Genomic DNA, 27,822 nt, shown 5'->3' with positions numbered 1-27,822 from the left:
CGTTATTGTATATATTCTTATAGAGCCACTGAACTCTCTTTCTTTTTAAACAGATGTTCTGATTCAGTGTGTAATAAGTGAAGGGAGAGACATCAAACTGCACTGCAGAAACCAAGCACTGTCACTTACTTTAAGCTGTAATCTTTTCAACATGCTCATTGTACCTATGCACACCTGTGTAGAAGATGTAGAGTTTTTAATGTCTTGAAACTGTAAATTATTTGTATAGTTTATTTCCAGAGGAAGAGATCCGTTACCCGTCTGTCTGTCCTGGTAATGAATAAAGCATAATTAATACTAATTTGTCTTGACTGATGATTATTTGGTGTCATTATACAGGAGTTCGATGTCTCTCTCATTACTGTAATAAGTCTCATAACGTTGTCCTTAAAAGGCACCGCTGGGATTCGAACCCAGGATCTCCTGTTTACTAGACAGGCGCTTTAACCAACTAAGCCACGGCGCCACTGCAGTTGCTTTTAGGTCTAAAAGTTTATTGATGTTTTTGCACTTTATTACTGATGGACAGACAGAGAGCATAAATAAATAAATAAATACATGATACAGACATAGACACTTTATAAACGGTAGGTGGCGTTACAGAGTTTATTTAGTGACTCGATCCTGTTGTGGACTTTAATACCATCAACATAAAGCTTTATTTTACACATCTGTTAGTTTACATGGAACAGGTTCAGGTTTAAGGAAGAAAAACCAGAAGGTCTGTTCTTCTTCCTTTCTTTTTTCTTTCTTTTTCTTTCTTCCTTTTTTCTTTCTTTTTTCTTTCTTCCTTTCTTTTTCCTTTTTTCTTTCTTTTTCTTCCTTCCTTTCTTTTTTCTTTTTTCTTTCTATTTTCTTCCTTCTTTTCTTTTTTCTTTCTTTTGTCTTCCTTCCTTTCTTTTTTCTTTCTTTTTTCTTTCTTTTTTCTTCCTTCCTTTCTTCTTTCTTTTTTCTTTCTTTTTTCTTCCTTCCTTTCTTTTTTCTTTCTTTTTTCTTCCTTCCTTTCTTTTTTCTTTCTTTTTCTTCCTTCCTTCCTTCCTTCCTTCCTTTTTTCTTTCTTTTTTCTTCCTTCCTTTCTTTTTTCTTTCTTTTTTCTTCCTTCCTTTCTTTTTTCTTTTTTCTTTCTTTTTCTTCCTTCCTTTCTTTTTTCTTCCTTCCTTTCTTTTTCCTTTTTTCTTTCTTTTTCTTCCTTCCTTTCTTTTTTCTTTTTTCTTTATTTTTCATCCTTCCTTTCTTTTTTCTTTCTCTTTCTTTCTTTTTCTTCCATCCTTCCTTTCTTTTTTTCTTTCTTTTTCTTCCTTCCTTCCTTCCTTCCTTCCTTCCTTCCTTCCTTTCTTTCTTTTGTTTGTTTTTTGTTTCTTTCTTTTTTTCTTTTATTATTATTCCAAATGAATTTCTTATTACTGAGTCAATGTACAACTTTTTTTAGTTATACACTTAAAAGGCAATAATTAAACACAACAAGCCTTTTATTTATTTTATTTGTATCTTTAGTTGATTATCTGTATATTATTTTATTTCTGTTCTCAGTCCCATTTTAGTCCCATTTCTATTTATTTTTAAAATACTTCTTTACTTTTTTTGCCACTTTTTTCTCATTAATTATTCATAAAAATGTAAATTTATTCTGATCACATGAACATATTTTTTTTTTTAGGTTGTGTGTTGTTTTGTTTTTATTTGTTTAAGACATCAGTTTGGGTTTTTTATAAGAATTAATCTGAAACTAAAATAGTTTTGCTGACAAGACAAGAAACAACTGATGATGTGCAATGTAATGATCTTTATTTCACTGGAAGAAATAGAGAATAGGATCAAGCCACCATGGAGGATTTAGTTGGAGGCGACGGTCGCATCGATCCAGGAGCGAAGCTGACTGACCCGAGCGTACACTCCAGGTGAGGAGGTAGAGCAGGTGCTACTGCCCCAGGAGACAATACCAGCTAGGGTCCAAACTCCAGATTTCTGGCACACCAGTGGGCCACCAGAGTCACCCTGAAAGAAGAAAGAAAAAAAAAATTAATACATTTGATTTATGCTTATTGATATAAGCCTATATCTATATCTGGAAACCTGTGAAGTTGTCCATTGTTATAAGTGCTATATATATATATATATATATATATATATATATATATATATATATATATATATATATATATATATATATATATATATAAAATTGAATTGAGCTGAATAATCTAAACATAGTTAAAAATCAAATGTAACTTTTCTGGGAAAAAGTAGATTTAAAATCTAATAAATTAATGATTTTGTGTTGTAGCTCACATTCATAGACATTCTGAGCCTTTTTATTAAAACAATATTAAATAATTGTCATTTTATTATTATTATTATTTGTTATTATTAGTAGTAGCAGTAGTATTATTATATAATAAAAATAATAAAATAAAAACAATAATAATAATAATAATAATAATAATAAATTATATACTGACTTGACAGTAATTCATCTTAAAAGGTACAGAAAAGCTACAAAAAAAATCTTTAATTTGATATATTGTTGTTTTTAATGATGATTAGCTTTACCATGCAGGAGGAAGCACCAGCGGCTCCAGCACAGACCATCAGGTCAGTAATTTTATTGCCCCAGTATTTCTGGCATTCGGTGTTAGTCAGCAGTGGCAGAGCAGCCTGCTGCAGGAGAGCAGGAGTGTTTGCAGCTGAAAAAGGGCAAAAGTGTCGACATTATTACTTCTGAACATGAGGAATAATAATTTTTCTAGAAACCAAGTCTATATAAAGCCAGCTGTTTCACTTAATATAGATAAAGCTTAGTGTCGTTTAAGAAACTCATCACAAGCTTTGCATTACCATTGTATCTGGTCAAGCCCCAGCCAGTTGTGACACACTTCATGCCACCTGGGAAGTTGTCACTGGTCTCGGCCAGACACACAGGGGACACACGGGTGTTGAGCTGAGCAGGAGAGGCCAGTTTGATCACAGCAACATCATTGTTGATGGTGAATGGATTGTATTTGGGGTGCCTGATGGACTGTGTTGGAGAAAAATGGATATAAAGAGAATACTTTTTAATTTATTATTATCTTATTAGTTAATCTAAACCAGAAAATTTCTGATCAAAGCATCAGCAAAATCACAACTTACTATACTGTAATTAATGTCTGACTAAATAAGTTCAGACATTTTCTAGACATAATACAAACCTTTTCAACTTTCATAACCTGGATGTTTTCTGCATTAGAGTCGCGGTCATTTTCTCCAAGGATCACAAGGTGAGAGGTCCTGCAAACCAAAAATTACACTTCCTGTCATGACATTTATGACATTTTCCAAATTTTATATTATGATATTTTGAAAAATTACAATTTAGTTGTCTTTCATTCAGAAAGACAAAAGCTGGCTATAATGAGCACATGCTTACATTAAAGGTTACATAGAATTTACAGTTATTGATTTGTGCATCGTGTTATGTTTTATACAAATTGTTGGAACAGTTCTCTTAGAAAGCTAAAGGGAGAACAAAGCCCTGAAATTCAGATTTCTGTCCCTACCTGACATTGCAGTGAGCAGCAGTCACCACCCAGTACTCACTGATCAGGGAACCACCACAGAAATGGAAGCCGGTGCTGTCCTGAGAAAAGAACAGCAAGAACATTTATTGTGGCTGCATTCAGATTATTTATACCTGTATTCTAAAAGGCAGTACAGCATGGCAGAATTCAGAAGAGACAGGAGGAGGAACACTCACCTGCAGGGACACTTGCCAGGGCCATGAGTGGGGCACAGCCTCCTCGCCATTCACAATCCTGGCGTATCCAGTGACCACGGGAGAAATGGCAGGAACACCACAACCTTAAAATAACAATGAACGAATGAATATAAACTAATATTTCCATCTAACAGTAAGATCTGAAACTCATGAAATATCTTCAAGGCTTTGGCTTTACTAGAAAAAAAAAACATTCACGTTCAAGAGAGTGCCTGATTAAGATAATAGCCTTAGTTTTATTCTTGAACACAAGTACTCTGTAAATATTATTATAGCTATACAAAAAGTTACATACCGTATGTTGCGCCAATAAAGGCAAGGCAAGAGAGAATCCAAAGGAGAGCCATGATTTCACACTGCTGTAGCTACAGAGAGTGAGGTTTTTATAGCGCTGCTGTGGCCTTGGAGTCACCATATCTTGTTCAATCATTCCAGAATAACTCCAACTTCACCTGTCCATGTAGAGATATCGGTATAGTTTTTCCCATGACAGTAAGTGAAATGTTCCATCAAAGTTTTGCAATAAAAGCATGAAATAAATTGAAGGATTTGGTATTTATTAATTGGTTTAATATTGTGATGTAAGAACAATCATTCATCACTTCATCCCCATATGTTACACGCGGTATTGATGATAGCACTACTCACACATATTGTACTGTATATTGTGTACTGATGTACACTACTGTTATTGTATTACGTATTATACGTGTTATTTGTACTACTATCACACTTAATATACACTGCTAACCTGTCTCTGTATATTGTGGTGTTTATTAAAGATTTCAGTCTGTAAGTTAAATGTACAATTTTGTTCTTTTGTGTCTGTACTTTTAAGGGTCACTGACAACTGGAACAGAATTCTTTGTGTGTGTAAAAACTTACTTTGTCAGTAAATTCTGATTCTGATTCTGATCGATTGATTGATTGCTCAAATATTTCCAAAATGTTCTTCAAGCGTTTAATTAGCAAGTTTCTCTGTAACATGTAGGAGATGTAGAACACATGACTGTGTAAGGTAAGCAAATTTCTCAAATTCTAAATCTGTGTGTGTGTGTGTGTGAGTGTGTGCGTGTGTGTGTGTGTGTGTGCGTTTGTGTGTGTGTGTGTCTGTGTGTGAGTGTGTGTGTCTGTGTGTGTGTCTGTGTGTGTGAGTGTGTGTGTCTGTGTGTGAGTGTGTGTGTGTGTGTGTGTGTGTGTGTGTGTGTGTGTGTGAGTGTGTGTGTGTGTGTGTGTCTGTATGTGTGTGTGTCTGTGTGTGAGTGTGTGAGTGTGTGTGTCTGTGTGTGAGTGTGTGTGTCTGTGTGTGAGTGTGTGTGTCTGTGTGTGAGTGTGTGAGTGTGTGTGTGTGAGTGTGTGTGTGAGTGTGTGTTTAGCTGAATAGCATTTTCAGCACAATCTCTGAGAAATATCTTGATTTCACCACCAGGTTGTTTAGAGATTACACAAGCATGAGCTGGCCTTGTGTGAGTGTGTGTGTGTGTCTGTGTGTGAGTGTGTGTGTCTCTGTGTGTGTGTCTGTGTGTGAGTGTGTGTGTGAGTGTGTGTGTGTGTGCGTGTGTGTGTCTGTGTGTGAGTGTGTGTGTCTGTGTGTGCGTGTGTGTGTGTCTGTATGTGTGTCTGTGTGTGAGTGTGTGTGTGTGTGTGTGTCTGTGTGTGAGTGTGTGTGTGAGTGTGTGTGTGTGTGTGACTGTGTGTGTGTCTGTATGTGTGTGTGTGTCTGTGTGTGAGTGTCTGTGTGTGTGTGTCTGTGTGTGAGTGTGTGTGTCTGTGTGTGCGTGTGTGTGTGAGTGTGTGTGTGAGTGTGTGTTTAGCTGAATAGCATTTTCAGCACAATCTCTGAGAAATATCTTGATTTCACCACCAGGTTGTTTAGAGATTACACAAGCATGAGCTGGCCTTGTTCATGGTCAGCCTGATAATAAGCTACATGAAGGGAATGAGTTGTCTTTATCTCCATGTGTTCGTCCTTATACTATGATTATAGAATATATCACATAAGGCTGATTTCTATAAAAACACAGCTAACATTAAAAAGATCATAGTACAGTCAGGTGTGATTTCTGTATCAGATCCTTAGATATGACCCTTTTAACCCCACACACATGTCTCTCATCATCAACCTTCTGCATCCACTGACGCTTTGTTTCTATGAGCACGGCTTCATGATGGCGTGCCTGGTTACACTTAGAGAGCCAATCACGATCCTCGGACACATGATTGACGTTTGTACGGTCCAATCTCCACGTAGAGGGGCGGGACATTTACAAGTAGTCTATAATACAAACACACTTAAACACAAACAGAGTGAAATTCATTTATTGTCGTCGATTTTCTCCACAAACTGGTGAGTTATTAATGCTGTCAAATGTCAGAACTTCACTGTAGTCACATTTATAATTATATAATGTCATGGCTTCCTTTAGGTTGTCTAACATAATGCTAGATTGGACGTTAGCTATTGCAGAAGCTAACAGGCTAGTTAGCTAGCTAGAGCTAATTTAACTCCAGTTTGTTGTTATAAGTTTATAATATAATAAAAGTCTGGTGTTAGATGGAGATCTAGATGTGCAATTATTTACTCTCTTGGCTTGGTAAACAAAGTGAGCTAAAGAAATGAGTTGTGTTTAATACACTTTATACACAACATTGCACTTTTCTATATTATGTTCTCTTTAATTGTGTTTCAAAAGTGTTTTTTTTATCTGTCTCACACAATTATCTGGGATTAAATTATCTTATTTCAGTGTTCACAATCGGACAGTGAGGGTCTATTGGGTCAGTGTTGGTCCATTGGGTCAGAAGTTGGTCTATTGGGTCAGTGATGGTCCATTGGGTCAGTGTTGGTCCATTGGGTCAGTGTTGGTTTATTGGGTCAGTGATGGTCCGTTGGGTCAGTGTTGGTTTATTGGGTCAGTGATGGTCCGTTGGGTCAGTGATGGTCCGTTGGGTCAGTGATGGTCCATTGGGTCAGTGATGGTCCATTGGGTCAGTGATGGTCTTTTGGGTCAGTGATGGTCTGTTGGGTCAGTGATGGTCCATTGGGTCAGTGTTGGTTTATTGGGTCAGTGATGGTCCATTGGGTCAGTGTTGGTCTATTGGGTCAGTGTTGGTCTATTGGGTCAGTGTTGGTTTATTGGGTCAGTGTTGGTCTATTGGGTCAGTGTTGGTCTATTGGGTCAGTGTTGGTCCATTGGGTCAGTGTTGGTTTATTGGGTCAGTGATGGTCCATTGGGTCAGTGTTGGTTTATTGGGTCAGTGTTGGTCTATTGGGTCAGTGTTGGTTTATTGAGTCAGTGTTGGTCTTTTGGGTCAGTGATGGTCCACTGGGTCAGTGTTGGTCTATTGGGTCAGTGATGGTCTATTGGGTCAGTGATGGTATATTGGGTCAGTGTTGGTCTATTGGGTCAGTGTTGGTCTTTTGGGTCAGTGATGGTCTGTTGGGTCAGTGATGGTCTGTTGGGTCAGTGTTGGTCTGTTGGGTCAGTGATGGTCTATTCGGTCAATGTTGTTCTATTGGGTCAGTGATGGTCTATTCGGTCAGTGTTGGTTTATTGGGTCAGTGATGGTCCATTGGGTCAGTGATGGTCCAGGACTTGATGTAGAGGAGGATGGCTACTGAACTATTGATGTTTCTTGTCCTGCCAGATTTGGGATGTCAGCCCCTCAGTCTGCCTCATCCAAAAGTTTCACCTCGACTCCACTCAAAAGCAAATCCGTCGTCCCAAGGAGCATCCCGAGAAGCCGGAGCGTGGAATCGACTGGTGACTCGACCTACTCACTGCTGTCCCCCATTTACCACAATAGCTTTGAATTATTAGATGACGATGAGAACGATGCTCTGAAACAGTGTCAGCCACCTGATCACCCGTCTCTCACAACACACGAAGATGCATTACCCAACAATCCTAACAGGTAGACTCTTAATTAACAGGCTCACATTTTATGTCAGTTTTATATTAGAACTTCAACAATCGGTCAGAATTTGTATGCAGTACGATGGGTCTTTTTTCCAGGAACGAGTCCCCTCATGCAGATGATACCGCCACAGGAAAGCTGAATCTGAGTGCATGGGAGCAGTGGCTTGTGGGTAAAGCCAAAGATGAACGGATGAAAATACACCAAAAATCCCTGCAGGTAAATTTTACTACAGTGCTGTGAGCCTTCAGTATTTAAGAGAGACTTTTTTTCTGCTTTATTTAAATGTTGAAATATTTTATTTGTGCAGCATTTATTTTTGTTCTACTTTAGAACACAATAATAAAACTGAGTAAACTACAAATTTCAGCAACAGGCTCTGAAAGAAAAGAAGAAACAAGAAGAAACGGAACAAGAAAGAAAAAAAACAGTCAGTGAGTGTAAAATTCAAGAGTGGCTTCAAATAAAAAGGAAACAGGTACCTCTCAATTTCTTTTTACATTTTTTCTGAAATGTGTGAAAATAACATATTAGATGTGTAGAAATGTCATTGGCAGCTGACTGAAGTACTTCAATACGTTTTATTCCTTTTGTGCAACGTAACAGTTGATTTTTTGGTTTGTTTTTTCAAGCACGAGTGTCTGGCACACAAGGTCACAGACTTTAATATAAACCTGTGATTTTAATGACAGCCAGCATCACGATCTGAGCTGCTGTAACTCAACAGCACTGTGACAAGGTCTAAAGTCAACTAACAAATAGGGTGTAAAAGCACATTGTGTTCAGTAACGTGATGGTGTGCATTGTGGAAATGTTTGTATTCTGTTCTTTCAGCATCTAATGCGCTTGCACCATTTTGAACACCAGAGGTCCCAAATACACTAAGAGCACTTTATTTAACACTACACCAGGACCACATCTACATATTCATGCAAAATCTAATCAGCCAATCATGTGGCCGCAGTAACGTGCAGAATGTTTTCTCGGCACACTCTGGACCCATTAATACCAAACATACATCATTTATGTCACAGCCTATTTGAGTATTTTTGCGTCCCTTCATGACCAAAGTTCCCTCATCTTTGGAGCTCTGTTATGTTGTAGTTCGATCATTTTCCCTTCCTGTAAATGAGCACACTCTTCAGACTGATGTAAAAAAATATTAATATTCAACTTTTCATATCACCGACCAATTTTATCTTTCCCAGGAGAAACAGGAAAAGCTTTGCCGGGAGTCCCAGAAAACAAATATAATGCTTCAAGAAGAACAGAAAAGGTTGGAGATAGAAAAAAAAGCACAAGAAAAATATCAAGCGTGGCTTCATAAAAAAAAGCATGAGGAAAAGGAAAGGAAACTGAAAGAGCAAGTATGTTCATATAGGCATTTAATATTATTCAATTAAATATGATGACCTATTCTCGGTTTGTTTGTTTGTTTATTTATTTATTTTACAAAACAGGAAGAAATAGCTAGAAGAGAAAAGGAGGAGCGAGAACGTAAAGAGAGAGCAGACCAGAAGTTTACAGAGTGGCTTAAACACATAAAGGACAAAGAGAGACATAAACGTGAGTCATCAGCATGTTCGGCTGGTAAGTGGGAAAATTTCCTCTTAAAAACAACGTGTACGTTTTCATTGATAATGAAATGGATCGTCTTGTTCATATCTTTTAGATTTTAGAGTTTACTCCTGTAACAATACATTTTTCCTTCATTTTTCTGGTTTTCAGGTGATTTTGACAATCTAAACTATCCAGCTCCCAGTTTTGTAAACCCTGTCCCATGGAAGCCCATTCACATCCCGCAGCAGGACAGAACACCCAGGAAGAAGTCAGTACGCAGGAACCAGCCTGGTCCATCAAAATATCGCTCAGCTCCATGCCTCACTTACACACCAAAAGACACCATCAGCTTTGCATCCAAAAGACAGTGATACTCTCAGGATTAAACCTGTACACTACAAACAGGATTTGTTTTATACATGATGATTTTTGAGCTGCTTGTACTCTTGACCTTGCATTTAGTGTTCAATGGTTTTTATAGTGCTCACAGGCTAGTTTTCTAAATCACTGACACCACACAGGAATGTAGTCATTTTTATAACTACGTAAGTAAATGGTTGGAATTATTATTTTTTTTAAACCGAATGGTCTTTTCTCAATAAAATAAAAAAAAAAAACTCTACTTTTCAAGGCGTCGACACACTCTGTATGTTTGTTTGGTCTCATGCTCGAGTTTCCAAGGAACCAAAACAAGACTTGGGAATGTGTCATGATGGGATTAGTATTTATTCTTGTTTATACATACAGTCTTCGTCCTACACGTCTCGCACAAAGACTCCTCTGTCTCAACAAACACACTGTGTGTATTCCATGGAGTACTGAATTCATTAGAAAATGACACAGCAACAGAAGATATCGTCAGTGTCTGTTAATCGTCAAAAGTCTGTCAGTCAGCTTTCATCATAATCATGAGCTGATTATTTTTTTTATTTTTCTGGACACAAAAAAAAAAAAAAGCTTCTGACTCAAAGTAAATGCCAGATTTCCTTTTTGACACGCTTGTGTACTGTCCAGTACCCGGCAGTGCCTTGATGCTTTGTGAACTGTATTGACAACACAAGCTTGTTTGTGTGTGTGTGTGTGTGTGTGTGTGTGTGTGCATGAGTACGAAGAGGCTCTTACACACTTGGGCAGCGTTATCATCATAACTCATTACATAAGGAAACTTTCTGGTATCAAAGGTAATGAAAGTTCTCACTTTTAAGTTTTTTTTATTTTTTCCCAGAGATTATTATTTTATTGCAAGACTTTAAATGAATCATCATTTTATGTTTACTGAAATGTGTTTGGGTTGAGGAGAGAGAAGAAAACAGAATGGACGACTTTAGTTAGTCGGGATCTGCTGTAATTCTTGTTCTGTGCAGTTGAGAGTATTGATTGCAGTCATGAAAGCTGAGCTCCTGCACTGCGTATAAGCACAAAAGGCATTTTGAACGAGATGAGACATGCTTCAGTAAGTTACGTGTTTACACGCCGCTTTGCCGACCAAAGGTCACCTCCCAAGACGCTAACATTGAAATTGTGTATGAGTGTTTTTCCTTGGCACACTGAGACTTTAGTTTGTGCATATTTTAAACCCCTGTTAGCCGGTGAACAATGGAAAACAACAGTGTCAAGGTGTGTGCTTCTCTAGTGACCAAGGTTTGCTTAAAAACAATTCCAGGAGATGCAGTGGTGCAAATGGGCTGGCAAATGGAAATCTCCCTCACCAGGACAGGTAAGGGTGTGTGTTTGTTGACATTTTAGTGTAAGCAGGGAGGATAATACACGAGAAGCGCTGATCAGTTCGTACAATCTTTTCATATCATTTTTGACAGAAGAACTTGCACCTATTTTCTATCAGAATGCTAAAATATATCCTGGGCACTGATTACGTTTAAGAGCCATTTAAATAGAAGCAAAACTTCAGGGGTTAATCAAATGTGGAAGCTGTTTGGTGTGTTATAATCTCGGTGCTCATTATGAACACACAGTCTACAGGATCGCAGGACGAGGACGCCTATGATTTCCTATTCAAAATTATCTTCATCGGAGACAGCAATGTGGGAAAGACGTGCATCATCCACAGCTTTAAGTCTGGAGAGTTTAGAGGAAATCAGCATAACACAATCGGTGTAGACTTCACTGTGCACACCATGGATATAGATGGCAAGAGGGTGAAGGTGAGTACCTAATAAAATAATTACAAATTGTTTAAATACAAAAAGTATAAAGAATAGATCAGACAGGACAGTAGATGTATTCTACTGGCAATCTATTTGCTGTATTTTATGCTTTCACGATGTATTTTTGATCAGTAATAGTATGGAAAACTCGTCTTGAAGCCCTTTATACTGTAGCTTTATGAATCCGTGTTCATTCATAGGTCTCACAGATCACAGGTCCTACAGAAGCTCATCATATACTGTAATAGATATTTCTTTGCGTGAGATATTATCTGAGCTGATATTCTTTGTAGAATATTAACTTTGTCAGCTATTACGCTCCCTCAAAAATGATTTCCTCGAAATCATTATGCTTTTAGCCCGGGTTAATGATTTAACGTCGAGCCTGTTGATTTTTACAGTGTACTTGAACAAACTCGAGAGTAGTTCACAGACTGACTGATTAATGCGTCTTGGCAAATATATGAATTTTTCATCATGAAGAAAATTTACCCAACCCTACATTAACAGGTATGAGGTGTGAGTGTGGATGTACTGGAGTTTCCCAACCATGGACCTGGAGTACACATTGCCTTATACATTACTCAGAGCTCGTCAAGGTGCATTAGATCAAAATTGGTCAAGATTAGGTGTGGTTAAATAAGTGGTGTTAAATAAGCTCTGCCCCAGAACCTACTGTGGAGTTAACGCAGTCACTAGGGGTAGCATTAGTAAGGACTGTTATGACAACACTTTCAAGTACAAAAGGACATAAATCTGCTTGAGAGTCAGATTATAATACTATAGAAACTTACAATTCAGTTCATGATGGCTTACATGTGTTGTTATTGTGCTTTATTTGTAATAAGTTCTTAAGAGCACACAAATGAGTTGCTATTTTTTTTACTTTGTATTAAAGGTGGGGTCTCCGTTGTTTGAAAGCCAATGTTGACATATAAAATCACCAAAACAAACACGCCCCTAAACCCAAATGGGTCCCACCCCTGTATCGATAGCTCCGCCCACACATACATATGTAACCCAGGCGACTAACAGAAATAAATGTGTCTTTATCATAGCTGAAGGGAAGAACAATACGATTGTAGATAAACAAACAAGCAAAAATGACACACAAGCATAATCATGTAAAGGACAAAGACATATATTAGTTCTGTGTAACAAAGCAAAACCAACGTTACTCACCTATCGAGAAGGAAAAAAGCGCCTCTGCGTCCCATCGCAGGCCTTCCTGCTCCTTCAGTTCTCTCCAGCGCTGGAAAGCTGATCCTATATTAACACGTCCTACTTCTTACCTTATCGTAAGTCTTTCTTCTCTTTCTTTCTTTGTTTTTATCCTCCATGTCAATGTTAAAACCGCTTTCTGCTAATGTCACACATGCGCACTGAACACTCTCTCCGCCCATATTGACAAGACACGCCCCTTTCTGCTCATTGGCTACACGTTAGTTTTGTTTAGTTTGTCGTCCCGACTCAGTTTTCTGAAGCATTTCTCAAACAACGGAGACCCCACCTTTAAGCTCTTATAAGCTCTAAGCTCCAATATTGGCATGTTAGAATTGGTAGCTTGTTGATTTCAGACTGAGATGAGCTGGAGTCAGGGGGAAAAATACATGCACTAGACTATTAGACACTTTTCCATGTGGGTTTCTTCAGTTATGTAATATGTTTGTGTGTATTACACTTTTATTTGTAATGTTCTACACATTTTTCTACATTATTTGTAGAATTATCAATTTGTTATCATTTGCTAGCTTGCAAAATGTTGGTAACCAGTAGGTCCATGTATTTAGTACAAACTACTTGTGATTACAAGAATAAATAATTACTATAATGTTTACTACATTAATTGCTAATATATTTGCACGCCTTTCCTCACCCCAAGATTCAGCGAATTATTGTAAAACCGTGTGAGTTAAATCCTGTCTCTCTATAATCCTTTTACAAAATGTCATTAAAGTTGCAGTATAAACACATCTGTTTGTTCAGATGCAGATCTGGGACACGGCTGGACAGGAGCGTTTCCGCACCATCACACAGAATTACTACCGCAGTGCTCATGGGGCTATGATCACTTATGACCTGACACGTCGTCCCACCTTTGACTCACTACCTCACTGGATACATGCAGTAGAACAGTATGGAGTTGCCAATGTAGTCTTTGTACTAATAGGTATTACTCGTTGTATTTTATTACTCTGTGTATGTACTTCAGGTTAACCTTGGACAGACAGACAGACAGACGGACAGACAGACAGACAGACAGAGTTTAAATGAGTGCATATTTAAGTGAGAAAAGATCTTTGATGGAAAGTCTTAAGATGTTATTAAGGAACTTTGTGGACTGCTGGTTTGTGAGAGTGGATTATATCGGAGCCTTTTTTTTAAACGGCAAATTGTGGATTTTGTTATTATATCGTACATAATGAATGACATAACAAACAGGTCTATAGAGTCCAGGCCAGGACTTTCAGGTCCAGTAATTCCTGGGCACGATATTCCGGGGGTCCTTCACTATTTTATACAAAGAGACTCCATTAACAGTAAAATAAATTCCCCAGAGTCATTGGATACAAACTTGGCACATATTTAATTATATTTGTCTATTTATTACTAGGGGGTCACGGTGGCTTAGTGGTTATCACGTTCTCCTCACACCTCCAGGGTCAGGGTTCGATTCCCACCTCCACCTTGTGTGTGTGGAGTTGCATGTTCTCCCCGTGCCTCGGGGGTTTCCTCCGGGTACTCCGGTTTCCTCCCCCGGTCCAAAGACATGCATGGTAGGTTGATTGGCATCTCTGGAAAATTGTCCATAGTGTGTGATTGCGTGAGTGAATGAGAGTGTGTGTGTGTGTGCCCTGCGATGGGTTGGCACTCCGTCCAGGGTGTATCCTGCATTGATGCCCGATGACACCTGAGATAGGCACATGCTCCCCGTGACCCGAGGTAGTTTGGATGAGACAGAGTGAGAGTGAAAGAGAAAGAGAAAGAATTTATTACTAAAGCCACAGTGGTTTCTATTCCTGATCCTAACACTGACGATACAGAAAACAACTGAACTCGCCTGAAAGAAAAACTGAAAACTAAAGAGACGTGGAGACAAATGGACACATTTCTGTAGCAAGACTTAAACTCTAACAACTTTTCATTTCAGACAATGTTGTTTTTTTCATACGTATACATATACATATATATATATATATATATAAAGTTATATAGTAATGCTTTCAGAGCAGTCTGACTTTACCAAGAGTCCAACTAAAATATCTCCGCTTCCATTTTATTGTTCCGTCTTCAGGTAATAAGTGCGACCTGCAGCCCCAACGACAGGTGTTGTTTGAGGACGCCTGTACTCTGGCTGAACAGAAGGGAGCTCTGGCTGCCTTGGAGACGTCTGCTAAGGAGAACCATAACGTACAAGAAGCCTTTGAGCTAATGGCACGAGAGCTGATAGCACGAACTGGAGGTCTTGTCCCACGGGAAGCTCTGACAGATTCCCCAAATCTCCTTCTACATACTGAGACTCACCCGATCGATGACGTGGAGTCTCTAGACAAGAAATTTTGTGATTGCTGAAATATTAGATTTTAAAGAAATGATGCTTTCAGAGACGTCTTCAGGACTTTTATATCGTTCTCTAAACACGAGCATTAACTGTATTAGTAAAGGGACTTATGGTTCAGAGGAGAAATGATGACAGATACTCCAACACATTGTCCAACACTTACTACATAATGTCTCAGACTGTACACACACACACACACACGGGGTAATATACGTATTATATGTTTAATTTATATTTAACTTATAAATTAACTTAAACATTTTGTGTTCTTTTCTCGTGTTAATGAGAAATAAAGTGAAGAAATGTTTATTATGGATGGGAACGTTCTGTACAAAACACTTCATCTGTGAAGGTCTTATCAAATTTATTTTTCATAAAAAAGACTCGTGTTTTAAACAGCAAATGGCAAAAAAAATAAGTGTTACAATATTTTTTTCTTCAAATAAAATGAATCCTTTTTAAAATCCTAAAATTACACGACGAATCAAACAAAAAAAACATTTTGCATCCAACTCAAAAATGATGTATAGGGAAAATATTGCAACTCAAAAATGATGAAAAAGAGAAATATCTTGGCTTTAAGTTCATAGTAAACACGACTTCTAATTAAAAACTCACTATAAGTAGAACTGCTTTAACTAAAATACAGCTTTATTAAAACATTAACAGTAATTATTATTATTATTAAAAAATGAACACAATATTCTATATTCTAGCTACTTGTGTTACTGCATACATTACTGACCTAGAGCTGCACTGCATTTCTTCATGTGTACGCTTTTCAGTGTGTGAGGTGTGAGGTTTTGTTCTCAAACTGTATTTGTGGTAGCCGGAGAAGCCTCTGGTTTAAGTTAGACTAGAACCCTCTTGCTGGAAGACGAGCTTGACGGCTTCAAACACGTCCTGAACTACAAAAGCAGGCTGGGTCAGGGTCGGATCGAAGCGGAAATCCCGATGGCCGTGGAAAATGCGCTGTTCTGTGACCGTTTGCTCGGACGAGAGCTCCTGCTGCTCTCTGTTGTAGACGCCTGTGCACACCAAGATGGAGCTGCAGCTCTCAGGTAGACGGTGCTCGTATGAGCCCCCGACCGTCACCTTGCCTGAATTTTTTGCGTCGTCAACTGTTTCGTAGTGGAATTCACCTGCTACATGACTGGCTGATCCTCCTTGTGCATGTACCTGAGTCCTGCCATGATGCACTGACTGCAAGTAGTGGTTATAGAGGTTTGCACCATAGATGTCAGCCATGGGGTTATCCCTGTAAATCAGTGGTCCAGAATATTACAACACAAGCTTTATGATGATAACGATCAACTTGATCAAGTTATAATCGACTAACAAAACAAAATGCAAAATCATACAACCAAATGTCATGTTTTTTTATTCATCTTCTTGAATTCTTCTGCTTTCGGGCTTTTCCCTTCAGGGGTCACCACAGCGAATCATCTCTCTCCACCTATCCCGATCTTCTCCATCCTCAACACTTGCACCCACTAGCTTCATATCCTCATTAATTACATCCATATACCTCCTCTTTGGCCTTCCTCTTTGCCTCCTGCCTGGCAGCTCCATGTCCAACATTCTCCTACTAATATACTCACTCTCCCTCCTCTGAACACGTCCAAACCATCTTAATCTGTCCTCCCTAACTTTGTCCCCCAAACGTCCAACATGAGCTGTCCCTCTGATGTACTCGTTCCTAATCCTGTCCAATCTTGTCACTCCCAAAGAGAACCTCAACATCTTCGGCTCGGCTTCCTCTAGCTCAGACTCCTGTCTCTTCTTCAGTGACACTGTAGTACCAACATTCAGAGCTCCTATTCTCAGTCCTACACTCTTACCTTTCCTCTTCTCTCTCTGTCTGTACACTCTCCTCCCTCCTCTACCTCTTCGACCAACAGTAGCCCAATTTCCAACGGCGTTGATGGCGTTCGTTGTTAACTAGGGCCTCGACCGATCCGGTATTAAATTCGTACTGACGATTCGCATGGTTAAATTTGGCAATGTTTTACGCCGGATGCCCTTCCTGACGCAACGCTCTCTATTTATCCGAGCTTGGGACCGGCACAGAAGACACTGGACTGTGACCTCCGTGGCTAGGTTGTGTTTTTTTATTTATATATATAAAAAAAAACAGCTTTATATTTTTTCAGAGAAATGAACATGCTGAAAACACCTTTTTATCTGCTCACATCCCCTTTTGGTCTAACGATCTAATCACGTGATTTGTAGTACAGTGTGTTTGTCCACACGAGTGACGCTGCAATTCTATCACCTGAACATTATCTATAAGCGGTGTACCAACACCCGAACTCACCCGATGGCGTACAGTCTTTGTACAGGTTTTGTCCAGCCCAGTTTCTCTGCCTGCTGTCTGATCAGCAGCTCTGCGTAGTTATAGGTCACCAAACTGGGCTTCCCAATCAGTGCCTCATAATGCAGGTCATAACCTGTGACCTTCTTATAGATGCTTTCCAAACACACCAGGAACATTCCATGACCGAATCTAAACAGGAACAAACAAAGTTGTCATTGATACCAGGTTTTAGATTTTTTTTAATCTTTTAAATGACTGCATTAAAAACACAATGTGATATTAATATGAAAGTAATAAGTATAACCACATTGTACATGTGCTTACAAAAAATGTGGCACGTGCTAATCTGCTCTCGTATAATTACATCGACTCTCAGACACGGATGATTGTCTAGTGTCACTTATATTGACAGGAGAAAGGGGATATGGCCAGTTTTGCTCCCTTGGCTCCCACCCACAGACGGATGTGGAACGTTCAGGAGATTTCAGATTTCAGTCACTTTTCTATTGTGTGTAAAAATCTTCTTTAAAGAAAATGGGTGAAAACTGACCGAGGACTCTTTGCCTCTGCCATCCATAACAGGTCCATGTTACAGGCCAGCACAGGGATATGTGGGTAATGCCCTGATGTCACAGGATTTCCTGGCTTCCCATTGGTCAGGAGAACATCCACAATCAGCTGAAGGTTAGTTTCCCATCTTATCGGCTCACCGAAGAGAACAACAGCTGAAAATGTAAGTGTTGAGTGAAATATAAGTGGAACGCAAAGTGAAGGCAATAAATTAAGATATAATCAAAAACTTAACCTTGAGTAATAACACTTGCCTTCAATAGGTTGGAGGTCCTTGGATGGAGGAACCTAAAATATATATTTTATGTGCAATTAATTTCAGTTCATTCAACACTGTAAGAAAAATGAATGTTTAAATGTTTTCCTATACAAAGGTTCTTGTGGGTTCTCGAGTTTATACGCAGAAATGAATTCAGAGTGTGTATGAAATGGGAAAAGGAGTCATTTCATGTGTGTATTCGAACTGAACTAAAAGCTAATATCGTTTTAATCCTTATCCTTCCATGTGAAAAGTGTAAAACAGTGAAACTGGAATTCCTCACCACTTCTTTGGGCCTGCGGTTGTGATCCACCACATCGAGCAGAGGGTACGCCTCTCGTAGCATATCGATGGTGACAATGTTCTGAAAGCCCAAACTGAAGTGGGGTTTTGTTAAAGCTTTTACATGAAATGCCGTGATTGTTTGAAACAGCTACAGTGTTTATTATGAAGCACATTGTGTTCTGAAGCAAGTTGTGCTTTGAGACACAAATAAATAAATGTATTTGTACAGAATACACTCACTCACACTCATTCATTCACTCACTCATCTTCTACCGCTTATCCGAACTACCTCGGGTCACGGGGAGCCTGTGCCTATCTCAGGCGTCATCGGGCATCAAGGCAGGATACACCCTGGACGGAGTGCCAACCCATCACAGGGCACACACACACACACACTCTCATTCACTCACGCACTCACACACTACGGACAATTTTCCAGAGATGCCAATCAACCTACCATGCATGTCTTTGGACCGGGGGAGGAAACCGGAGTACCCGGAGGAAACCCCCGAGGCACGGGGAGAACATGCAAACTCCACACACACAAGGTGGAGGCGGGAATCGAACCCCCAACCCTGGAGGTGTTAAGCGAACGTGCTAACCACTAAAACACCGTGCCCCTGTACAGAATACAAATTCAAAGAAACTATGCTGACTACGGTGGAGGTTCTATCTCAAGTTTCTGCTGTACATGAATCAGTACAACGATGAGCAACGACATAAGCTGTTAAAAATAAACAGAATATTTAAGGATACTTGTGTGCGACTTCCACAATCGGTCCCTGTCCAGACACTAACACACACATCTTATGGAACTGTCTGAAGACCCGTAAAGGACTGTGGGACAACATGACCTGATCTGGTGACACCTAAAAACAAAGAAAAATCATTAACAGATCAATGTTGACTTTCTTGGACAGAGGTCACTTTTTTGACCTGTAAGACTGACCTCTACTTCTAGTAGATGAGAAAGCTGCTCTGCTTTGGCCTGCCGGACTGAGTTCCCTGCGTTGGTTACAAACACCACGGGGACTTTATATTTTCCGTTTCCATCCACCAGATTCCTAAAACATTGCTTGGCTTCCGGAATGGGGATTCGTCCACGGACCAGGACCCCATCGATGTCGAAGAGCAGACCAAAAGATTTCTGACGATTGCACTGGGAGATTTAAACACAGTATTCAAAAAACAGATCATTTAGTTTCAATGGTGTTGGTGGAAAATATTAAAATATTTAATAAATTCTTCATTTTGAATCTTCAATAAGTTCATTTTGGTTTAATGGGCAAAAAATCTCTCAGCAGAAGGGAACTTTTCACTTTCATTTTAAACTGTGTGTGTGTTTAAAGTGACACGTAAATCTGTTATGCAAATGTCAACAATTTGCGTCCTGATCCATGCCCCGTGTCACTAAAGGGCGCGTCCTGATCCACTGCCCTGTGTCACTAAAGGGAGCGTCCTGATCCAGGCCCCGTGTCACTAAAGGGCGCGTCCTGATCCAGGCCCCATTTCAGTAAAGGGAGCGTCCTGATCCACTGCCCTGTGTCACTAAAGGGCGCGTCCTGATCCATGCCCCGTGTCACTAAAGGGTGCGTCCTGATCCAGGCTCAGTGTCACTAAAGGGAGCGTCCTGATCCAGGCTCAGTGTCACTAAAGGGTGCGTCCTGATCCAGGCCCCATTTCAGTAAAGGGAGCGTCCTGATCCAGGCTCAGTGTCACTAAAGGGAGCGTCCTGATCCAGGCTCAGTGTCACTAAAGGGAGCGTCCTGATCCAGGCTCAGTGTCACTAAAGGGTGCGTCCTGATCCAGGCTCAGTGTCACTAAAGGGCGCGTCCTGATCCAGGCTCAGTGTCACTAAAGGGAGCGTCCTGATCCACTGCCCTGTGTCACTAAAGGGAGCGTCCTGATCCAGGCCCCATTTCACTAAAGGGAGCGTCCTGATCCAGGCTCAGTGTCACTAAAGGGAGCGTCCTGATCCAGGCCCCATTTCAGTAAAAGGAGCGTCCTGATCCACTGCCCTGTGTCACTAAAGGGAGCGTCCTGATCCAAGCTCAGTGTCACTAAAGGGCGCGTCCTGATCCAAGCTCAGTGTCACTAAAGGGAGCGTCCTGATCCACTGCCCTGTGTCACTAAAGGGAGCATCCTGATCCAAGCTCAGTGTCACTAAAGGGCGCGTCCTGATCCAGGCTCAGTGTCACTAAAGGGAGCGTCCTGATCCACGCCCTGTGTCACTAAAGGGAGCGTCCTGATCCAGGCCCCATTTCACTAAAGGGAGCGTCCTGATCCAGGCTCAGTGTCACTAAAGGGAGCGTCCTGATCCAGGCTCAGTGTCACTAAAGGGAGCGTCCTGATCCAGGCCCCATTTCAGTAAAGGGAGCGTCCTGATCCAGGCTCAGTGTCACTAAAGGGAGCGTCCTGATCCACGCCCCGTGTCACTAAAGGGAGCGTCCTGATCCAGGCTCAGTGTCACTAAAGGGAGCGTCCTGATCCAGGCTCAGTGTCACTAAAGGGAGCGTCCTGATCCAGGCTCAGTGTCACTAAAGGGAGCGTCCTGATCCACGCCCCGTGTCACTAAAGGGAGCGTCCTGATCCACGCCCCGTGTCACTAAAGGGAGCGTCCTGATCCAGGCTCAGTGTCACTAAAGGGAGCGTCCTGATCCAAGCTCAGTGTCACTAAAGGGAGCGTCCTGATCCAGGCTCAGTGTCACTAAAGGGAGCGTCCTGATCCAGGCTCAGTGTCACTAAAGGGCGCGTCCTGATCCAGGCTCAGTGTCACTAAAGGGAGCGTCCTGATCCACTGCCCTGTGTCACTAAAGGGCGCGTCCTGATCCAGGCTCAGTGTCACTAAAGGGAGCGTCCTGATCCAGGCTCAGTGTCACTACAGTCACTACATTAAAGGGCGCGTCCTGATCCACAGCTCTACACTACAGTCACTACACTACTCTGTGTAATACGCTATAGTAGTCGTGTTGGACTGCGCATGCGTACAAGCGAACAGTCCAATAAACAGAAAACGAAACAATGCAGTTTTTTCCTGATCAACAATAGAATTATTTATTGTTTATAAACAGAAATAAAAGCATTAATATAAATAAAAACATGAATATAAACACAGTAATATAAATGAACTCACCCCACTGTAGTGTTTTATATTCACTGTTCTGTTCAGAGCCTTTAATCCGGACTTAAACACATTCAGTCTCCACATGAATTGTGCCATTTGTTTACTGTAGTAACTACAACAGGTCCTGTGTTCAGTGTTCAGTGTTCAGTGTTCAGTACATGTCACTCCGTAGGTTTACTTTAACTAGTTTAACTCTGTCACTAGTTCTAGTTATGTGTAAATAATGAGCTGTCTAATGGTTCTGACTCCTCATGTACACAAACAGTATTACAGTGTTAAAAATAAACAGTACTATAACAGTTTATATTCTATTATAATAAGAGAAAAATAAGATAAACGAAAGATAAAGAATTCCGGCTGCTAACATCCTCTAAGTCTCGTGTTTGCGCAATAACGGCGCAGCTTTGATGCGCACTGGTTTACTGTGAGCAACTTCCGGATTAACGGCCACACAAACAAAAGCACGAGTTTGTGTACAAAAGGTAATTATTATTTAAATATATAAAATAATAATGTTTTAATATATAAAATAACAATGATGTCAATGTTTTTGTTTTTAACGCAATAATGAAGATTATATTTCAGTAAATTCGTTTACAGTGATGGGAACAATAAAGTGTTAATTACCGCGTTACACGGATTTCTGTTGTTGATAAAATAAAATAGTTTTAGTAGTTAAACTTAAAGAATTCAGTTAAATTATAAATGTTTATAATAAAAATATATAAATATATAAATAAGATACTGATTGTCTGCTCTGTGTAGCACCAACCGTCACTGCGCATCGTCGTTGCCGCCTGACAACCGCGCGATATTTAAATTTCTGTTTGTTTTTACACAAAGTTTTAGTTTTATACTAATTACATACACACACACACACACACACACATACACACATACATACATATATATACACATATATACACACACACACACACATATATATACACATATACACACATATATATATATATACATACACATACACACACACACATACACACACACACACACATATATATATATACATATATATACACACACACATACATACATATATACACACACACATATATATATATATATATATATATATATATATATATATATATATATATACATACACACACACACACACACACACACATATATACATACACACACACACACATATATATATATACACACACGCACACACACACACACACACATATATATATATATATATATATATATATATATATATATATATATATATATATAGAACGGGGGGCATAGAAGCCTTTATTATCGCCACATATACTTTACAGCACAGTGGAATTCTTTTCTTCACATATCTCAACTGAGGAGGTTGGGGTCGGAGTGCAGGGGCAGCTATGATACAGTGCCCCTGGAGCAGGGAGGGTCGAGGGCCTTGCCCAAGGGCCCAACAGTGGCAGCTTGGCAGTGCTGGGGCTTGAACCCTGATCCTCCAATCAACAAACCAGAGCTTAACCACTTGAGCCACCACTATATATATATATATACACACACACACATATATATATATATATATATATATATACACACACACATATATATATATATATATATATATATATATATATATATATATATATATATATAGTACACACTCCCTGACACACATAAAATACCTATCCAAGTTGTAGGAACAACAAATAATAACTTGACTTCTAGTTCATTTGGAATCAGAAGTGGATTATAAGAAAGGCAAAGGCCTCTAGATCACTCTTATTTTACCAAAATAAAATCTTATCATGCCTTGATTTTTAATTATTTAATTAGGACAGAAAGGTCAGACTTAAACAAAAGTCTATACTTTAGCTTTAGCAGCTTTACTTGATTTTGCTGTTTCCTGTTTTTCCAGGCAATAAGAAGTGTGATGGATTCACCAACACTGCAGCGTGACAGAGAAGTGTAAGTGTTCAGGAGTCCATAGAGTACAAAGCACTTCACAGAGCACACTGTATGACCAAAGATTGGTGGATTCATGCTGAACACCCTGTTTAATTATTATAATAAACTTCTGTCTTCTGTGGAGACTTTCTTCTAGATTTAATGTTGTGGCTGTGGGGTTTTGTGCTCATTCAGATGAAGAGGTCTGGGATGCACTCAGTGTTAGAGTTCATCCCAAAGGTGTTCAGTGGTGTTGAGTCAGAGTCAGGCTTTTGTGCAGAACACCAGGGTTCTTCCACTCCAACCTTGACAAACCATGTCTTCATGGAGCTTCATGTGCACAAGGTCATTGTAATGCTGGTACACTTTTAGGCCTCTTGGTTCCAGTGAAGGGAAATTATACTGCTACAGCATACGGAGGAACTAGATATGGGTGTGTTGGTCAGGTTCCACAAACCTTTGGCCAACTCTGGATTATTCGGACCTGGTTGTTAACGCCTCCCTCTTCACTCTTTAACCTTCTTTGTGGATTAGGTGTGAAACCCCACTGCCCCCGATCTCTGAGCGCTTGGCTTATCTCAGACCATCTCGTGAGCTGCTGGAGTTTTACAGACAGAAAGTGGCTCAGTTTGATGCAGAACACGATGATCTGCTGCAGCTGCTTGAGAAATATAAGAGCACTACAGAGGACCAGGTAGGGCTTTACTCTGAGAACATTGACCGTATGTGTGTACGTCAGTGTGTGTGTGTTTGTATTTGTATTCATGCATAAATACGAAGTGTCATTGTGTGGTTGTGCACTTGTGTGTCCCTGTAGCACAAGCTGCAATGGGAGGTGCGTCAGAGGGAAGAGGAGATCGCAGAACTGCAGAAGGCCCTGAGCGACATGCAGGTTTACCTTTTCCAGGAGCGAGAACAGGCTCTTCGGCTTTATGCTGAGAACGACCGTCTTAAGATCAAGTGAGAATTTTATTTTTCCAGATTACAGGATTGCTGCGGTTCCGGAAAGTCATTTATATGACTTTATATGTTTGACATAAAGCACACACTGTTATCCAGAGCAACTTACATTAGTAATATTTTATAATGTTAGCCTACTGCTTTTGCTATATAGAGAACTTGAAGACCGGAAGAAGATTCAGCATCTTTTAGTGTTGGTGGGTCCAGACGCAGGCGAGATCACCTATTTTCACAGAGAGCCTCCACACAAGGTTAGAAGGTTCATTTCTTTTGAACTGATAATCATGGCATTGCTTGTGGACACAGAACAGTAAACATCATCTTCCTGTGTAACTTTTAATTAGGTCACTATTCCACAAAAGAAACTCCAACCCAAAACCCAGGATTATGGAAATGTGGCAAAACCAAGGCCTGGATCATCTAAAGGTTTTTTTTGTTGTTGTTTTATGAATTATACATCTGAGCTAAATCTGGTCCATGTTCACCATCTGGATCTGTCTCCTGTAGATGGGGGTAAGAAACTGTCCAAAAGTGGAGGAGATTTCACAAACTCTGAGCAGTACAAGAAAGACAACCAGACGCTCTTACTACAGGTGTGTATCAGAACCTTTTAAAATCTAATCTAAAATCTTTTGGGTCCTGTGTCTCCATCACTGCTGTCAGGTTCATGTCTGTAAAAACCAGTGAAGGAGTGAGTGAGTGAATGAGTGAATGAGTTCAAACACAGTGTTGGCTTCTTCATTAGATGACAGGATGTATGTTACACGATTGGTGTTACTAGGTGGAGGCACTGCAGGCTCAGCTGGAAGAGCAGACACGTCTGGCTAAAGAGCAGGTGGAGTCCCTGCTGGAGGACCGACGAATTCATGTGGAGGAGGGACAGGTCCAGCGTCAGAGAGACCAGGAGAGAACCACCGCTTTAACCGAGAAGTAGCTCCATTCTTTTGACAAATCCTTCCTTTTTTTTTTTTCTCTTTAGTGATAATTGTCTGTCTCTATAGACATTCTTTTCTTAGACCACTTGTACTCATTATTTCTTCAGACTCCAGCGCACACAGAACTTGCTCTATGAGAGCACCAGAGACTTCCTGCAGCTGAAGTTTGAAAGTCGAGCCCATGAGAAGAGCTGGATGGTGGAGAAGGACAGGCTCCTGAGAGAGTTGGACTTGTGCCAGGAGAGGACGAGGGAGACGCGCGGCTTCCGAGAGCAGCCAGGAGCCTTCACCGCCCCACTACTTCTCATCCAACCGACTCCAGAGAGCAGCCAGATGCATCGGGACGAGATCAAGGTAGGAGCAGAGACCATTTTTATCATACCTGTCAGCTTCCACCTGCACTTTACCCTCGGAGGAAATCCTGTTGCAGTTAGTGAAGATACAAGATATTAAAGTGGGATGCAATTTTCAGTTTATTTTTAAAACAGACAAACAGGTTTGGGGGGTCACGGTGTCTTAGTGGTTAGCACGTTCGCCTCACACCTCCAGGGTTGGGGGTTCGATTCCCTCCTCCGCCTTGTGTGTGTGGAGTTTGCATGTTCTCCCCGTGCCTCGGGGGTTTCCTCCGGGTACTCCGGTTTCCTCCCCTGGTCCAAAGACATGCATGGTAGGTTGATTGGCATCTCTGGAAAATTGTCCGTAGTGTGTGATTGCGTGAGTGAATGAGAGTGTGTGTGTGTGTGCCCTGTGATGGGTTGGCACTCCGTCCAGGGTGTATCCTGCCTTGATGCCCGATGACGCCTGAGATAGGCACAGGCTCCCTGTGACCCGAGGTAGTTCGGATAAGCGGTAGAAGATGAATGAATGAATGAAACAGGTTTGGTGATTGTGGTTGATTGTATGAAAAACATTCTAATCACAGTAGATTGTTTCAGTGGCATGATGGTTTAGTACTTAACAGGTTTGACTTGCACCTCTGGGGTTTGGGGTTCGAGTCCCACCTCCGCTCAGTGTGCAGAGAGCGAGCGCATGTTCTTCTTTTCCAAGCCAGTTAAACATCAAGCTGATGTAACTGTAAATGGTGAAAAAAATCTGGTTCATCGTGATTTCCCTACTTGTGTAAAATGGATCATGAGCAACATCCTTCAGACTTTTCCTGATACAGTCGTCCACTTTAAACGGATCTTCTCTAAAAGCAGCAAAATAAACAAACCTCATTATTGTTGTAATGTCCTCATGCGTGAGATGCTCTGATGGCCTTCCACAGGTGCTACAAGAGGAGCTGAAGCAAGCCCATAAGCTAGCAGACATGTACAGGGAGCAGTGTGTGGGTCTGGAGACCGATCTGGCACAAATACGCGAAGAAGGAGATGTAGGTCGGGAGATCTTCAAGGCAAGTAGACAAATGTAAAGGAATTTGGTCGTCAAATGAAATTCTAAGTGTTACACCTACGATGCGATGTGCGTACATGTGGATATGCAGGATCGCTCCGACAAAATGGCCAAGCGTCTCCAGTTAATGACTCAACGTTATGAAGCTCTGGAAAAGAGGCGATCCATGGAGGTCGAAGGCTTCAAGACCGACATCAAACATCTGCGACAGAAACTTAAAGATGTCGAGAAACAGCTCTTTAAGGTGATTAGGCAACAAACATTGTCGAGCCTTAGATTATGTACATCACTCAACGTAGTCTCAAAGAATCACACCCAAATCTCTGTGAATGAGCTGCTGTAGAGAAACTACATATTATAAATAGTAAATTGTTATAAACCTTCGAATTACAGTCTGCACTATCAGTTTATTGGAGTTTATTGGAGTGACAATTCAGCAGTACTGTTGTATAAGCCATGGAAAGACTACACCAAAACTTCTAGAGAATTTGGGGGACTTTGTAAAACACACAGGATTAACTCGACCTCATGTAACTCGACCTCATGTAAATGTAAACTGTGACACGATCCCTCCCTTTTTCTTCAGGTGACTCTTAACGTGGGGCCTGATCAGGACTTGGCCATTCTGCATGAAGTTCGTCAGACGAACGCCCGCACCAAGACACTCCAGGGGGAATTAAAAAGCCTAAAAGCAAAGATATACGGACTAGAGAACGAACTGAGATACTGTTGAATCTTTCCCTTTTTATGCCTTTTCAGGTCATTCAATGTCACATTTCACAGTAGAAGTGCCAGTAGGAGTAAGTTATCTGTTGTATTGAGAATGTAATGATGGACATCGGCCTGTAGACGGCCATCCAGAACAGGGGACTTGTGATTTTATGAGCAAATTGTACCAGCATTGGCAAAAAATGTATTGTGGATTTTTTCATATATTTGTTTTTATATTATAGTAATTTTTGTCAAATGGTTTCATAAAAATAGAATATTTTGCAGGTATTTTAGCCTCTATGTGTATATATATATATATATAGGCTGAAGAGTAATTTTATGTAATAAAGTATTATTTTCATTTGCAGATCTTTCACAGAGACGATTAATGTA

At 40.2% G+C, this 27,822-nt stretch overlaps 5 protein-coding genes and 1 non-coding gene across 9 annotated transcripts; 3 read left to right on the top strand and 3 right to left on the bottom strand.

Annotated features, from left to right (window-relative positions):
- Window positions 1-392: 392 nt before the first annotated feature.
- trnat-agu (transfer RNA threonine (anticodon AGU)) lies at window positions 393-466 on the bottom strand. The gene has a single exon. It is a non-coding gene; the product is annotated as a tRNA-Thr (tRNA).
- Window positions 467-1,763: 1,297 nt separating this feature from the next.
- On the bottom strand, window positions 1,764-4,169 carry LOC132857222 (chymotrypsin A-like). Its single transcript, XM_060887235.1, has 7 exons — window positions 4,050-4,169; window positions 3,734-3,837; window positions 3,537-3,616; window positions 3,189-3,267; window positions 2,836-3,016; window positions 2,551-2,684; window positions 1,764-1,995 (listed from the first exon to the last, which is right to left on the bottom strand). The coding sequence occupies exons 1-7, from the start codon at window positions 4,099-4,101 to the stop codon at window positions 1,834-1,836; spliced, it is 792 nt and encodes a 263-aa protein (XP_060743218.1). The 5' UTR covers window positions 4,102-4,169; the 3' UTR covers window positions 1,764-1,833.
- A 1,773-nt stretch (window positions 4,170-5,942) lies between these two features.
- Window positions 5,943-9,854, top strand: ccdc34 (coiled-coil domain containing 34). Its single transcript, XM_060886792.1, has 7 exons — window positions 5,943-6,101; window positions 7,403-7,669; window positions 7,771-7,891; window positions 8,043-8,150; window positions 8,881-9,039; window positions 9,133-9,262; window positions 9,401-9,854. Exons 2-7 carry the CDS (start codon window positions 7,410-7,412, stop codon window positions 9,601-9,603), a joined length of 981 nt encoding a protein of 326 aa, XP_060742775.1. The 5' UTR covers window positions 5,943-6,101; window positions 7,403-7,409; the 3' UTR covers window positions 9,604-9,854.
- A 475-nt stretch (window positions 9,855-10,329) lies between these two features.
- Window positions 10,330-15,268, top strand: LOC132856874 (ras-related protein Rab-19). Of its 4 annotated transcripts, XM_060886732.1 has the most exons (6): window positions 10,330-10,413; window positions 10,597-10,685; window positions 10,896-10,949; window positions 11,206-11,394; window positions 13,384-13,567; window positions 14,693-15,268. In XM_060886732.1, exons 2-6 carry the CDS (start codon window positions 10,671-10,673, stop codon window positions 14,968-14,970), a joined length of 720 nt encoding a protein of 239 aa, XP_060742715.1. In that variant the 5' UTR covers window positions 10,330-10,413; window positions 10,597-10,670; the 3' UTR covers window positions 14,971-15,268. The 4 variants fall into 4 exon arrangements, with proteins under 4 accessions (XP_060742715.1, XP_060742718.1, XP_060742716.1 ...); XM_060886735.1 differs by lacking the exon at window positions 10,597-10,685 and having other exon boundaries at window positions 10,331-10,413; XM_060886733.1 differs by lacking the exon at window positions 10,330-10,413 and having other exon boundaries at window positions 10,420-10,685; window positions 13,390-13,567.
- On the bottom strand, window positions 15,165-21,887 carry hdhd5 (haloacid dehalogenase like hydrolase domain containing 5). The gene is made up of 8 exons (XM_060886730.1): window positions 21,524-21,887; window positions 19,340-19,549; window positions 19,147-19,259; window positions 18,389-18,482; window positions 18,101-18,134; window positions 17,827-18,001; window positions 17,277-17,465; window positions 15,165-16,217 (listed from the first exon to the last, which is right to left on the bottom strand). Exons 1-8 carry the CDS (start codon window positions 21,608-21,610, stop codon window positions 15,806-15,808), a joined length of 1,314 nt encoding a protein of 437 aa, XP_060742713.1. The 5' UTR covers window positions 21,611-21,887; the 3' UTR covers window positions 15,165-15,805.
- ccdc77 (coiled-coil domain containing 77) lies at window positions 21,883-27,796 on the top strand. Its single transcript, XM_060886729.1, has 12 exons — window positions 21,883-21,996; window positions 23,403-23,452; window positions 23,966-24,125; window positions 24,249-24,391; window positions 24,546-24,642; window positions 24,736-24,817; window positions 24,899-24,984; window positions 25,173-25,321; window positions 25,434-25,680; window positions 26,594-26,719; window positions 26,810-26,962; window positions 27,305-27,796. Exons 2-12 carry the CDS (start codon window positions 23,418-23,420, stop codon window positions 27,449-27,451), a joined length of 1,425 nt encoding a protein of 474 aa, XP_060742712.1. The 5' UTR covers window positions 21,883-21,996; window positions 23,403-23,417; the 3' UTR covers window positions 27,452-27,796.
- The last annotated feature ends 26 nt before the right edge of the window (window positions 27,797-27,822 follow it).

The sequence above is a fragment of the Tachysurus vachellii genome, chromosome 14 (assembly GCF_030014155.1).
Source record: "Tachysurus vachellii isolate PV-2020 chromosome 14, HZAU_Pvac_v1, whole genome shotgun sequence".
NCBI lineage: Eukaryota > Metazoa > Chordata > Actinopteri > Siluriformes > Bagridae > Tachysurus > Tachysurus vachellii.
Note: the sequence above shows the minus strand (reverse complement) of the source record. Positions and strands in the feature narration are given on the sequence as shown.

What these genes read in the sequence shown, in the direction of transcription:
- LOC132857222 (XM_060887235.1), bottom strand. Translation starts at nt 4,101, where the DNA reads ATGGCTCTCCTTTGGATTCTCTCTTGCCTTGCCTTTATTGGCGCAACA. An exon ending in CTTTATTGGCGCAACATACG is followed by an intron (nt 3,838 to 4,049) that starts GTATGTAACTTT and finishes TGTTATTTTAAG; the next exon opens with GTTGTGGTGTTCCTGCCATT. An exon ending in GCTGCTCACTGCAATGTCAG is followed by an intron (nt 3,268 to 3,536) that starts GTAGGGACAGAA and finishes TTTGGTTTGCAG; the next exon opens with GACCTCTCACCTTGTGATCC.
- ccdc34 (XM_060886792.1), top strand. Translation starts at nt 7,410, where the DNA reads ATGTCAGCCCCTCAGTCTGCCTCATCCAAAAGTTTCACCTCGACTCCA. An exon ending in TACACCAAAAATCCCTGCAG is followed by an intron (nt 7,892 to 8,042) that starts GTAAATTTTACT and finishes TACAAATTTCAG; the next exon opens with CAACAGGCTCTGAAAGAAAA. An exon ending in TTCAAATAAAAAGGAAACAG is followed by an intron (nt 8,151 to 8,880) that starts GTACCTCTCAAT and finishes TATCTTTCCCAG; the next exon opens with GAGAAACAGGAAAAGCTTTG.
- LOC132856874 (XM_060886732.1), top strand. An exon ending in AATCTCCCTCACCAGGACAG is followed by an intron (nt 10,950 to 11,205) that starts GTAAGGGTGTGT and finishes ATGAACACACAG; the next exon opens with TCTACAGGATCGCAGGACGA. An exon ending in TGTAGTCTTTGTACTAATAG is followed by an intron (nt 13,568 to 14,692) that starts GTATTACTCGTT and finishes TTCCGTCTTCAG; the next exon opens with GTAATAAGTGCGACCTGCAG.
- hdhd5 (XM_060886730.1), bottom strand. Translation starts at nt 21,610, where the DNA reads ATGGCACAATTCATGTGGAGACTGAATGTGTTTAAGTCCGGATTAAAG. An exon ending in ATATAAAACACTACAGTGGG is followed by an intron (nt 19,550 to 21,523) that starts GTGAGTTCATTT and finishes TAAATCTCCCAG; the next exon opens with TGCAATCGTCAGAAATCTTT. An exon ending in CTCATCTACTAGAAGTAGAG is followed by an intron (nt 19,260 to 19,339) that starts GTCAGTCTTACA and finishes CTTTGTTTTTAG; the next exon opens with GTGTCACCAGATCAGGTCAT.
- ccdc77 (XM_060886729.1), top strand. Translation starts at nt 23,418, where the DNA reads ATGGATTCACCAACACTGCAGCGTGACAGAGAAGT. An exon ending in AAGGCCTGGATCATCTAAAG is followed by an intron (nt 24,818 to 24,898) that starts GTTTTTTTTGTT and finishes TGTCTCCTGTAG; the next exon opens with ATGGGGGTAAGAAACTGTCC. An exon ending in TCGAGAAACAGCTCTTTAAG is followed by an intron (nt 26,963 to 27,304) that starts GTGATTAGGCAA and finishes CTTTTTCTTCAG; the next exon opens with GTGACTCTTAACGTGGGGCC.